The sequence below is a fragment of the Temnothorax longispinosus genome, chromosome 9, assembly GCF_030848805.1.
Source record: "Temnothorax longispinosus isolate EJ_2023e chromosome 9, Tlon_JGU_v1, whole genome shotgun sequence".
Lineage (NCBI taxonomy): Eukaryota > Metazoa > Arthropoda > Insecta > Hymenoptera > Formicidae > Temnothorax > Temnothorax longispinosus.
In genome coordinates, this window is record NC_092366.1 from 10,260,855 (window position 1) to 10,273,586 (window position 12,732).

The 12,732-nt window shown below is 41.9% G+C and overlaps 1 protein-coding gene and 1 long non-coding RNA gene across 2 annotated transcripts; one reads left to right on the forward strand and one right to left on the reverse strand.

Annotated features, from left to right (window-relative positions):
* Positions 1 to 2,869: 2,869 nt before the first annotated feature.
* Positions 2,870 to 6,770, reverse strand: LOC139818744 (uncharacterized). Its single transcript, XR_011733498.1, has 5 exons — positions 6,125 to 6,770; positions 5,606 to 5,770; positions 3,950 to 4,099; positions 3,264 to 3,421; positions 2,870 to 3,153 (listed from the first exon to the last, which is right to left on the reverse strand). It is a non-coding gene; the product is annotated as an uncharacterized lncRNA (long non-coding RNA).
* Positions 6,771 to 8,114: 1,344 nt separating this feature from the next.
* LOC139819253 (uncharacterized) lies at positions 8,115 to 11,967 on the forward strand. The gene is made up of 2 exons (XM_071788457.1): positions 8,115 to 11,747; positions 11,950 to 11,967. The coding sequence occupies exons 1-2, from the start codon at positions 8,115 to 8,117 to the stop codon at positions 11,965 to 11,967; spliced, it is 3,651 nt and encodes a 1,216-aa protein (XP_071644558.1).
* The last annotated feature ends 765 nt before the right edge of the window (positions 11,968 to 12,732 follow it).

Sequence of the window (12,732 nt, forward strand, 5' to 3'; positions counted from 1 at the left end):
CAACCTCAAATTCAAAAGACATAGCTAAATTGATTATTTGAAGTAAAAGAATGTAATTTGACAGATGGCTCCTGTCCTCATTGATAATTCATTGCCCAATTAAAAAAGGCAGAAAATTCCCTAGTGCTTGCATCTGTGCTGCTCCTTGCTTCAGACCATTTGCTAAATGAATTGGCTCAATTGGTGAAGGTTTATCTTTAACAAGATGGCCAAAATCAAAGCTGGCAATACTGGCATTCAAATCTTGGAGAGTGAATCTTTTATTTTCAACAATGCAGTACGTGAGAAAATTTTTAATTTCTACTGCTAGAGTTCCGCCTTCAAACATAATGTGCATAAAATCATGAGGAAAAATTTTAGTGACATCAGTATTGTCAAGATTCATACATGCACTTCTGAAGTTTACTCCGTGGAATGCAGACCAAAAGTCTCGGGCTTGTTTTGTTAACCCAGGAGAAGTCACATCTTCACAATGTTGAGTATGAGTTTCCATATTTCTCATTACAAAAAGCTCCTCAGAAAACCTTTCTTGAATACTTGATTTATCTGCAAGACAAGTGCGACATGGTCTATGCGCCTTACCAACTCCTTCCTTAAATCCACCGAGATATGCAGATGCAAGAGTATCTCCAGCTACAAAATTGAGGAAGCCTGTAAATTTCCTCTGTACACCTTTTATATTCAGTAAAACACCCTCTTCACGTCCAAGCAGTGCTAAATCGCTGAAGAAGTTATTCAAAAGCTTTTCTGCACTATGTTTTTTCAAATGTACATGTGAAGTGATTGCGAGCAGATTTATTGACTTAAGAGATGATCTTAACTCTGGGTAAATATTTCCTAGTGTCCAATAAAACATTGCTAATTTTCTGGTCTTAGCACCCAGTGGATTGGCAAACTCCACATCGTCATAATAAACAATGATAGAAAGTGCCTTTCTGTAGCGCTTGAATACTCCATGGGAGCGGTAATGGGAACCATCCAATACAGTCCTTATAGTGCCATCATGAGGCTTTGGGTTATCCACGCATGAGAGAACATCATCATTATTTAGGTAAAGTTCTAAGTTTCTCAGGAAAGGAACTACATATGCGTAGTCCTTGCGGTTTACAAGCTTACCACTCTTGATCCAAACTCTCGATGAGCCAATTTCTTTTTTTTTCTGGTTTCACCATACCACATTTATCAAGAAATGATTTTATTCTTGCAGAGCTGCTAACTTCACGAAACAGATCCAACGCGTCACAGTTTGCAAACACTTGCAATATGTCAGTACGGGAAACAGCTTTTGTTTCTTCATTGATCGAATCCAAAATCATTGTCTAGGGAGTAAGAAAACAGGCTTATAAATAATGATAGATTTCCTCAAGTAAAGTGTGGATTTTATTGTATGAGTAACATTTTGCTGTGAAAGGATTATATATTCACCTTTATAATAATGCTGGTAATTTCCTCGATCAACTTTTGTGCTCCCTCAATTACTTTTTCTACTGTAGTTTGAGGAATACCGCATGATTCTTTGAGATTAACTACAAACATGGAGGCATGCCACCGAAGTAAATCTTGCTTTGAAATGAGCGGCTCATCATCTAAATAAAAATCAACATTACGTTATAACGTCATAAATGTAATAAAAAATACAGATTAGTTTTATGGAGAGATTGTAAGTGTAAAAGTATGTAGCAAAATTTAAGTAAAAGTGCAAAGTTAATAATTTACCTGATTCATTTCTTTCATCTTGGTAAGGTTCAGGAATATCTATTGCCACATCTTCGATATTTTCATCATCGATGTTACGTAAATTTACTTGATGCACTCTTTTGACATGCTTTTGAAACGATGACCATTTCTTGTAACTAGCGCCGCAACCTGGTTGATTGCAATAAATGATGAAATTGGGATCAAATTTGTGGCTACGAGCTACGTGAGATATAACTTCGTCTTCAGGAAGTTGCAAATAGCACATAGAACAATTTGTGAGAGCCATAGATTATCAATAATTATTAATACAATTAGCAACAGAACCCTACTACTGCCGATTACCGAACCCGAAAGGCCTGTTCTTTTTAGTGGCACGGTTCATCTATCTTTTTTTTTTTTAACATTATTAAAGAGAAAAAGAGAAAACATGAACCATGCAAGAAGTTCTGCTAAAACGAACGGATCTAAGGATCGTCTTCGGTATATATACTATATAATAAGAACAATAGGAAATAAATATAATAACTTTCTCACCAATATATTATTCGGTGTATACGGTCAGCAAAAGCTCAAAGGCCTTATTCTCGATAAATACTGCATACAATATTTCATACGCTAGAATATTAAATGACATGACACTAAAATATTAAATGTAATATTTGCTGCATGGCATTCATGAAATATTGTATGCGATATTTTTCGAGAATAAAGCTCCATCTCACTACTTGCTCATACGGTCATACTAATATACTGTATATATTATTCGTAATTCTTTGGTCAAATTTTACTTGCGAAGAGTGATGTACACAAATAATATTAAATATTAGTAAAAATATCACAAGAACACATTTTAATATTTAGTCATAAGTCGAGTGATGACTGACTTCCCATGTAGCACAACAGCGCCTGAAAAGCGTTTTGAAAGCGCTACTGCGGGTGCAGGAATTCAGCGCTTTTTTAGCGCTTTAGAAGCATATTACCGCTTTAAAAGCGCTTTCAAAATCCACTAGAAAAAGCGTTTATAAGCGCGTAAAACCAGCGCAGGAAAAAATGCAGTTTTATAGCGTTCAAAGCGCGCTCAAAATTTGTTCAAAAAGCGCATTATAAGCGCATTATAAGCGCGTAGATTAATATAGTGTGGGAAACGTTATTGAAATAAATATTCATGAAATAATACATAATATTATGTATTTTAATACTGATTTGTTACAAATTGGTTGAAATTTTTATGGCATTTAACCGTCGATAGTTAATTGATAAGCATTCTCACATGTCAAACATAATTGGGAACATAATTGGAAATAATCTATTTCGATTTTTTTTACGAACTTTTGCGATACAAAATAAAATAAAATGCTTCTGCGCTGCATTTACGGATAGCCGTGCGAATATCGACTCATCTTGGTTATAACCACTCGTGTATATAGTCCTGCTTTCGTTGTTACCTCTTGTCACCTGTAAAACAAATTTTTACATTTATACCTGTAGTTATAGAATTTCATATATTTTCCTTTGACAACCTCTATTTTGACATTGCAAAAAACATAACAAAAAAGTATCTGTACCTATAGAGGAGGTAATCGACCTTTGAAAAATCTTTATTATCTTGGCAAATCAACATTATTTATGGCTCTCCTCTTTGAATTACTTCGTAGCCACGTACTTATGGAGCCTGTGATTTTTGATCTTGAAAAATTTCTTTTATATTGTTTGCCACATGCATCTGAAAAAAGATTTTAAAAATTACAATATTATGCATGAGAAATACTAAATACAGGATTTAAGTTGATAAGTTAATCATCATATTTATTAAGAGTAGATCAAGTGTATTTTAAGGGGGGGAGCCTCATGTAACCAGTAAAAAAAATCGAAAAAATTTTATTGCACAAATCATTAGTATAATATCTCTAGAATATGTTCCCAAAGTTCCAGAGCGAAATTCGAACTTGAAATAGGCGATTTTATACCTGAGCGTTACGCAAGTAAAGCGCGCGCTCCGAGAACTTGAAACTTTAAACGCGTTTTTCTCAAAACCATGTTTTTCAAATTGGCGTGCAAGATTACTGATAAACTATTCGACCAATCGACTTGCCCTTTGGCATGCATGTAGATAACTAAATACCATTGTCTTTAAACCTACTTGTTTAGTCATTTTACATGAGGCTCCCTCCTTAAGACACAGCAGGATTGAAAGTAAGAGTTTCATGTTTTTTTCTCAGCATTTTCAATAATTTACCAATAATGCACTTACCACACTTTAGTGACTTGATTCCTTTTTTATCTCTGTCCCTGTTCAATTCAGTTGTAATGCAACCTCAGGAGAGAAAATCTTCTTACATATACTAGTAGCCATTTCTCCTTCGTGTACCCCTCTCCCAGCTACAACACTAAAATGGGATACCTGTACAGAAAAAAAAGTTATTAGTAAAAAGTTATATTGATGTGCTTTTTAATATTCTTTAAGTATGTAATTACAAAGAAAAGTCACTTAAGATTTGAAATTAAATTAAAGAAAGTACTACAAGAAAATAATATGAACTAATGTTATATAACAATCTGTCTACTGTATATGGATGTAGCTTATCAGAAGTACAGAATTCGAAAGATGGTAAAAGATGCAACGCTAATTTAGAACGATAAAGGATATTATTGTTATATTAATTGAATAATACATATTGCGGAATTATGCACTAAAGAATTAACATTGAGCTATTAATTATATAGTCTGGACAATATATTTATCAAATGATTGACAATAAAATGTTATTTAAATATTGAACGTAACAGAAATATATAAATTTTATTTTTAAATTTATATTTGATATCTCTTTCTGACAAAATTATTTCTTACATTTTCTGTATCCAGTGATGAAATGTTTGAGAATTTCAGAAAATGTTCAGAAAGAAGTAGATGCACTTAAAGAACAAATAAAAGCTTTAAAAACATACATTTAAACTACTTTGTGTTCTCAAAATATTATTCAGTTATTTAGCTATTTATAAATATTATTCAGCTTTTCTTAGAATACATAAATTACGTTTGTTATTACATTTTAAACACAACTTGTTTAACTTGTTTGTTGCATCTACTTCTTTCTAAGCATTTTCTGAAATTTTTAAACGTTTCATCACTGGATACAAAAAATGTAAGAAATAATTTTGTCAGAAAGAAATATCAAATATAAATTTAAAAATAAAATTTATATATTTCTGTTACGTTCAATATTTAAATAACATTTTATTGTCAATCATTTGATAAATATATTGTCCAGACTATGTAATTAATAGCTCAATGTTAATTCTTTAGTGCATAATTTCGCAATATGTATTATTCAATTGATATACAATAACAATATAATATCCTTTATCGTTCTAAATTAGCGTTGCATCTTTTACCATCTTTCGAATTCTGTACTTCTGATAAGCTACATCCATATACATTAGACAGATTGTTATATGACATTAATTCATATTATTTCCTTGTAGTACTTTCTTCAATTTAATTTCAGATCTCAAGTGACTTTTCTTTGTAATTACATACTTAAAGAATATTAAAAAACGCGTGTGTAGTAAAATATAATTTTTAAACTATTTTTTTCTTGGAAGAGATTTGTGTTAAATATTTTTTGTAGTATTTAAAATATGTCGATGTTTAAGTTTTTTACGAGAAAGTTTTATTGTACTACCAAAGACTGGTATAAGTTTAAATAAATAAAAATCTTTTTCTATATATATATAAAACATACAAAAATATAAAATAAATCTATATTATTATTAAGAAAGAATAAATATCTAAATATTAAAAAAGATTTTTATTTATTTCAACTTATACCAGTCTTTGGTAGTCAATAAATCAAGAGAATCAAGAGAAGGTACACGGTAGTATCTCGTAACAAGTAATACTTACGGAAGAATTCAAGAGTAACCACGTCCGAATACGTCAACAATTTCGCTGTTTTGATTGTTATTATTAGCTAGTTAGTATATTAGCTAATCTATAACGTAGCACCATGCAGGTTCCTGTTCCCACTTATGTTGTCAGGGACGACACAACTAGGCAGCAAAATTAAATCTTGGAATAAAAAAAAACAGAATTAGAACACAAAAACAAATAAATGCATATAATAAATATATTTGTAGAAATACATGAACTCTGTATCGTAACCTCTGGGTGCGTTCCGAATTTGTACATCAAAACGCAGAGCATTATTTATTCTTCTTAAACGTTCGATGAACATCAATTAAAGACAAATAATATATATACGCTATGCGTCTGATGCGCAATTCGGAACGGACTCTCTGTAAAAAATGCTTGCATATATTACAAGCTGGGGTAATGATACGGCTCATGTACTTTTACAAACGTACATATATATAAGAAACTAGTATATATAAATAAATATATAAGAAAAAATGTAATACTTACAGGAGTATCCACGTCCGAAGACGACGACGACTTTGATGACTAGTCCAGACAATATTTGGTTCAAACTCCCTTGATCAGGGGCTGTACGACCATTACTCAAAATATATGCTGTTTGGCGCACCGCCGTGTATCATAGTGTAAATAGTAGTTAATGATAGGATTGATTTCGTGTTGTCGTTTCACATTGTTAATTGTACGGTTCTTGTATTGATCAGTTATACCGGGTTAAATTATCGCGCCTATTAGCGAAACGTCGGTGGATCGCGATTGGTACACTTGTCGATATTCGCGCGACTCACCCGACTCGTGCTGCCCGCCCACGGGTGGCATCCCCAATTATGAGAAAAATTCGGTACTCGCTCGCGCCGTACTTCGCAGGTGCGCGAGCCGGAGAACGGAAGAGAGGGACTCATCAGTCGAACGTCGTGAAGCTCACACGTTACCGTTTTGCATGGGCAAACTTGGAGTGCTCGGTCGCCCATCGCAGACCACGAAGGCCTAATCGCTTGATATCCTGCCTATCTGTGACTGCTTGCTATCCTGCCTGTCTGTGCCTGCTTGCTATACCTGCCTGTCCGTGCCCGCTTGCTATACCGGACTGTCGCATGCTTTCGCCTGGCACGCCAGAGATCTCGCCAACGGGAGGACGACGTCGACACCCAGGAGGCGCCGGGCAACGACACGGTGAGTCGCCTCGCATTTTTTTTTTTTATATTCGCTTGCTTGCTTCGCTTTATTCACTTTCGCGAGGGCACGGGCCCTCTGGTCCTTCGAGAAATTTTGTTGACCAATCGCAAATCCGGGGAGCGCCTCATACCCCCCCGTGCATTGGTCCTTCGAGCCGGATTCGCGCGCTAAAGTAATAACGCCGACCTTTCGCTCGTGGATAGCATTTCTTAGTAGTTTTGATCGCGATTGCATTACAATTGATCAGTCGCGTATTCTACACCCGCCGCGATATCTCTCGGCCGCAACATTGCTTCGCGACGAGAATACGCGCGGGAAACTTGTCGTTTGATCGCTTTGTGGTTAATTGCTTTTGTCGTTCGTTATTGAATATTGTCGTTAACCGAAATATTCAACATTGGAATATTCTCGGTTAAGCCATACGTTTTCATCCCGCTGTCGGCGGCTCGGGCGCTCGGTCACGTGCCGGCCGCGTGCACATCGTGTTCTTCTATATAGACGCGCGCGTGATAATAACACGCGATACTTGTTCGTCGCTACCGGGTGTGTTTTCGATACAATTCGAAAATACACGCGTACGTACACACTTTCTCGATCGTTGGAACGCTTGCGAATATTTGCCATCGATCGACAACACTGTTTGGCGGCACTGGTCCCCGGGATAAAATATATCAGCACTCATAGGATATTTCAATTAGTCATTGGAGATTGTGATTGTAATTGAGTCAAATAAATTAATGTTTGTGTCGTGGATTGCTCGCGTGGTATACCGCTCATGTCGCATGCTCATGTCGTATATTCCGCTTATGTAGTAAAACCGCGCGCAACGCATATTACTGAGGCTCGATCAGATAAACACCTGAGTGCAATTTCTTCGTCGTAACCGGGTACCTGTGCCAATTTAATTGATAATTTTGATTTTGTTGATTATGGATTACTGATTGTTGATTTATTATTGGTCTAACTATTATATTAATTTGTATCCTTTGCAACCATCCTCCTCGTTAATTATCCTACTTGATCCCCCTCTACCGCCAGTGCTCGCACCCTATTATTTTGCATCAGCCCACCGTCGTTTTGAAATTGTACGAATCGTTATTATAGCCTCTCGAAAATATCCGTCGTGCCTTCGAACAGAAAGTCGAGCCGAGCCGACTCGTCATCATAACAAGGAGATAGTTGTTTCGTTTTGCGAACATTTCGGAACTTGAAGACCGTTAGCTTCCGGCATTGTTGATATTCTCACATCGAAGTGAGCTGCTATCGTCATCTTGGTTGACCTAGTGATTGTATTCCGGGCATCATGAGTCGAGGGAATGTAACCAAACGCGAGTTATGCGTGAAACGTATGCGGGAGATTCATGAGCTGTCGATGCTCGCCGCGGACAATGTAAATCAGAGACCGAACTTTCTCGTGCGATATCCCATCGTGACCAAATTGGTCGAGGACTTTGAGGCAGCCCACCTCAAGATAATACAAAACGCCTCAGATGAAGAGTTCGAAACGGAGGATTCGATTCGCCGGGACTTTGACGAGATGCGCTTCGCGGTAATCGGGCGTTACGAGAGATTTGTGGGCGCCGACCGAGTAGCCGCTCCGGCCCCGCAGGCCCCGGCCCAGACGTCATCGGTCAAATTGCCCAAGATCTCCCTTCCGCAATTTTCGGGAGATCTCACGCTTTGGCCCTCGTTCATCGCGTTATACAACATCTCTATTCACGAGAACCGGAACGTCCCTACCATAGAGAAGTATCAATATCTGATATCCTGCTTGAAAGGAGAAGCGCTGAACGTCGTCAAGAACATCCCTCTCTCCGCCGATAACTACGCGATAGCTTATGACGCCTTGATTTCGCGATATCAAAACAAACGAGACTTGGCGGATTATCACGTGGACTTGATGCTGAAAGCTCAGCCGTTGAAGTCGGAGTCGGCCGTCCCCCTGCGCACGCTGTTGAGCACCTTCACCGAGAACACGCGAGCATTGAATCTATTAGGATTTCCTACAGACGCTTGGGATTATCTCCTTCTCAAATTCTTGCTGGAGAAGCTCCCTCGTTCGCTCCGCGAGAAGTTCGAATCTGAACACCGGGCGGAGGAAATACCGAAATTCACGCAGCTCACAAAGTTCCTCTCTGATCACTGCCGGGTTCTCGCGTCGGTATCGGGCTCACAAAATACGTCGCAAAAGTCTCAGTCGACTTCGTCAAAGAATTCCGCGTCGGCTTCGTCGCTCGCAACTCGAACCGCCGAGTGTCCGGTATGTAAAGAACAACACCTTGTTGCAAAATGTTCTCGGTTCTTAAAGTTAGCACCCCGAGAGAGGCATTCGACGGCTAAAGCTTCGAACTTGTGCTATAACTGCCTCCGCGCGGGCCACAGCGTTAATGACTGTCCATCGTCGTGGACGTGTCGGTCGTGTAAGGCCAAACATCACACGCTCCTGCATTTTGAGCAGAACTCGGGCTCGGCGAATGCACCCACAGACGCCGAACCACCCTCCGAATCGGGGACAACGTCATCGCAGGGAAGCGAACCCCTCGTTAGCATGGCTAGTGTCGCGCGGTCGAACCCGATCGTATTGTTGTCGACGGTACAAGCCGAAGCGCTCGACGCACACGGAAATCCCTTCCCCGTTCGTATTCTGTTAGATAGCGCGAGCCAGCTAAACTTTATCTCCGAAAGTTGCGTGCAGAGGGGTGGTTTCGGACGAACCAAGTGCCATACGGTAGTTCTCGCGGTAAATGATACAAGGGCGGCTGCAACTCGAGGCCGCACCTCACTCGTAATACAAGCACAGGGCAGGGAAAGCACGCGCACCCCAGTAGAGGCTACGATTCTTCCGCGCATCTCCGCCCCGTTACCTAGCAGTCAGGTCGAGCGAAGAGCGTGGAAGCATTTGAACGGATTGCGGCTGGCTGATCCGCGGTATCACCGACCCGGTCCCATCGACATCCTGATCGGCGCAGAAATCTTCGCGTCGTTACTTCGGGATGGCCGTCGCGTGGGAAAGAAGGGCGAACCAGACGCCTTCAATTCCGTCTTCGGCTGGGTTCTCGTCGGTTTGGTATCGACGCAGGCGCCGGGATCCACACATTCGTTTATGACTCTCGATTCGTTGGACGCATCTCTTAGTCGATTTTGGCAACTAGACGAGATTCCATCGGTCCCACCGTATTCGCAGGAGGATAAACGTTGCGAGGAATTATTCGCTCAGACCACGCGTCGGGACGCGTCCGGTCGTTTTGTCGTATCGTATCCTTTCAAAAGGGATAAACCTTGTTTTGTCGGCACGCGTCAAGTAGCCCTAAATAGATTTCGCGCACTTGAGCGTCGCTTTAAATTAGATGCAGAGCTTAAATTGAACTATAACAAATTCATGCAGGATTATTTGAATAACGGTTATATGAAAATGATTGAACGGCCGTTTTCGGTGGACGGACCTGTATTCTATTTGCCCCATCATGGGGTAGTTAAATCGGATAGCACTACCACAAAATTGCGGGTCGTATTTGACGCCTCGGCGAAGGACTTGAACGGCGTTTCGTTGAACGACGTATTGCGATCCGGGCCTAAGTTACAGACGGATATAGTCGTGATATTGTTGAGGTTCCGGGTAGGCCGCGTGGCGCTCACTGCGGACGTCAAACAGATGTTCCTTCGGATCTTGGTCGAGCGCGGTCAATGTGACTACCAGAGAATAGTCTGGCGTTTCTCGGAGAATGATCCGATGTTAGACTACTTGATGTTGACTGTCACTTTTGGATTGACGTGCTCTCCGTTCCTGGCAATCGCCTGCTTGTTGAAGTTGGCAACGGAAGGCAGAGTGAGCTACCCTCTGGCCGCGGCGGTCTTGGAGGAGAGCGTCTATGTCGACGACGTGGTGGCGAGCGCCGAATCTGAGGGGGAAGCCCGTGAGCTTCAGCGGCAGCTACAAGCTTTGCTTAAAACCGCGGGTTTCGAGCTCAGGAAATGGGCCAGCAGCCATCCGTCAGTCTTAGCAGATCTTGATCCAGAGCTTTGCAGTCAATCATTGCTATCGTTTGAACCCTCGGAAGATCAGTTTCTCAAAGTTCTCGGACTTCGTTGGTATCCTCAAACGGACAACTTCGGCTTTCAGGTCCACCCGTTGGACAGAGATTGTACCAAACGCACCATTCTTTCGGAACTGGCTCGTATTTTCGACCCGTTAGGCTTTCTGACTCCCCTCACGTTTGCAGCTAAAAGACTGATACAGCAACTCTGGATGCTCAAATTAGAGTGGGACGATAGGCCTCCTTCGGAAGTATGTTCTCGATGGGGACGATACAAATCGGAACTCCCCGTGCTAGCTTCCATTCGCATACCTCGTACTATCGCCATGGCCAACGTAATCCGACGGGAGATACACGGATTTTGTGACGCGAGTGAACAGGGCTACGGAGCCGTTGTATATATCAGAATCGTCGCCGAGGACGGGGTACTGATTCGAATGCTCAGCGCCAAGTCAAAGGTGGCCCCGCTTAAGGCCATCACCTTGCCGAGACTCGAGCTTTGCGCAGCCGTTTTACTGTCGGACTTAGCGGAGTATATCGGGAACATCCTCCGGCCTAAGATTACTATCGACGGCACGTACGCGTGGTCTGATTCCGAGGTCGCGCTCGCCTGGATACGTTCGGCCCCCCACCGTTGGAAGACGTTTGTGCGTAATCGTGTGGCCCGCATCCAGTCCAACACAGATATCTCTTGCTGGAGACATGTCGACACCAAGTCTAACCCCGCCGATTGTTGCTCAAGGGGCTTGTTTCCTCAAGAATTAGTGGATCACCAGTTTTGGTGGACTGGCCCTGCGTGGCTCGCCGAATTCGAACCCACTCCAGAAACGATATTGGAAACTGACGATTTTCCGGAGGAAGAAAAATCTCATGCTTTTGTTGTCGTAAATCCTGCTGATGTCGTAAACTCTGCTTCTGTTGTTGATTCGCTTCTCGATCGTTTTTCGTCATTGGATAAACTCGTTAGAATATTCTCTTATTGTCTTCGTTTTGTTAATCGACTCAAGTCGAATTCACCCCACAGAACTCTTGTTGTAGACCAAGTCGAATTCCATTCGACCCTGCTATACCTCGTTAAAGTTGTTCAATCTTGTCGCTTTGCAGAGGATCTCGATAGGTTGAAACGCAATCAACATTGCTCCAAACCTCTGCGACAACTCGCCCCTTTCGTAGACGCGCGCGGAGTCCTCAGGGTGGGCGGTAGACTCACGCACTCCGCAATATCTCATGAGGCCAAGCATCCCGCGTTATTGCCCGGTAAGCACCGGCTCACGGAACTCATAGTGGAGCGCACCCACCGCCTACACTTGCATCCGGGGCGTCGAGCGTTGCATTACCTACTACTGCAGCATTTTTGGATTCTGGGGGCCCATCAGGCCATCAAACGTTGTTTGTCGCGTTGTTACCAATGTTTCCGGGCGAACCCGCGTACCTTGCAACCGCCCATGGCGGACCTACCGCTCGACCGGGTACGTCAGGCCAAACCCTTCTCAATCGCCGGGGTCGACTACGCGGGCCCCTTCTTTGTATATAATCGTCGTTCTCGCGGGGCAACGCCGTTCAAGGCGTACGTGTGCATTTTCGTTTGCTTTACCACGAAGGCGGTTCATTTGGAACTTGCTTTTTCCTTATCTACAGATTCGTTTTTGTCAGCTCTGAGGCGTTTCATCGCTAGGCGCGGTCGCTGCTCGCGGATCTACAGCGACTGCGGCACCAATTTCGTGGGGGCTCAGCGCGAGCTCGTCAGCTGCATGGAGGCGGCCTCAGGGCGAGAACAAATCCAGTGGTCCTTTAACCTCCCTTCCGCGCCACACTTTGGTGGCCTCTGGGAAGCGGGGGTTAAGGCGACAAAGACCCACTTGAAACGCGTGGTGGGAGCGCAGATCC

What these genes read in the sequence shown, in the direction of transcription:
- LOC139819253 (XM_071788457.1), top strand. Translation starts at nt 8,115, where the DNA reads ATGAGTCGAGGGAATGTAACCAAACGCGAGTTATGCGTGAAACGTATG.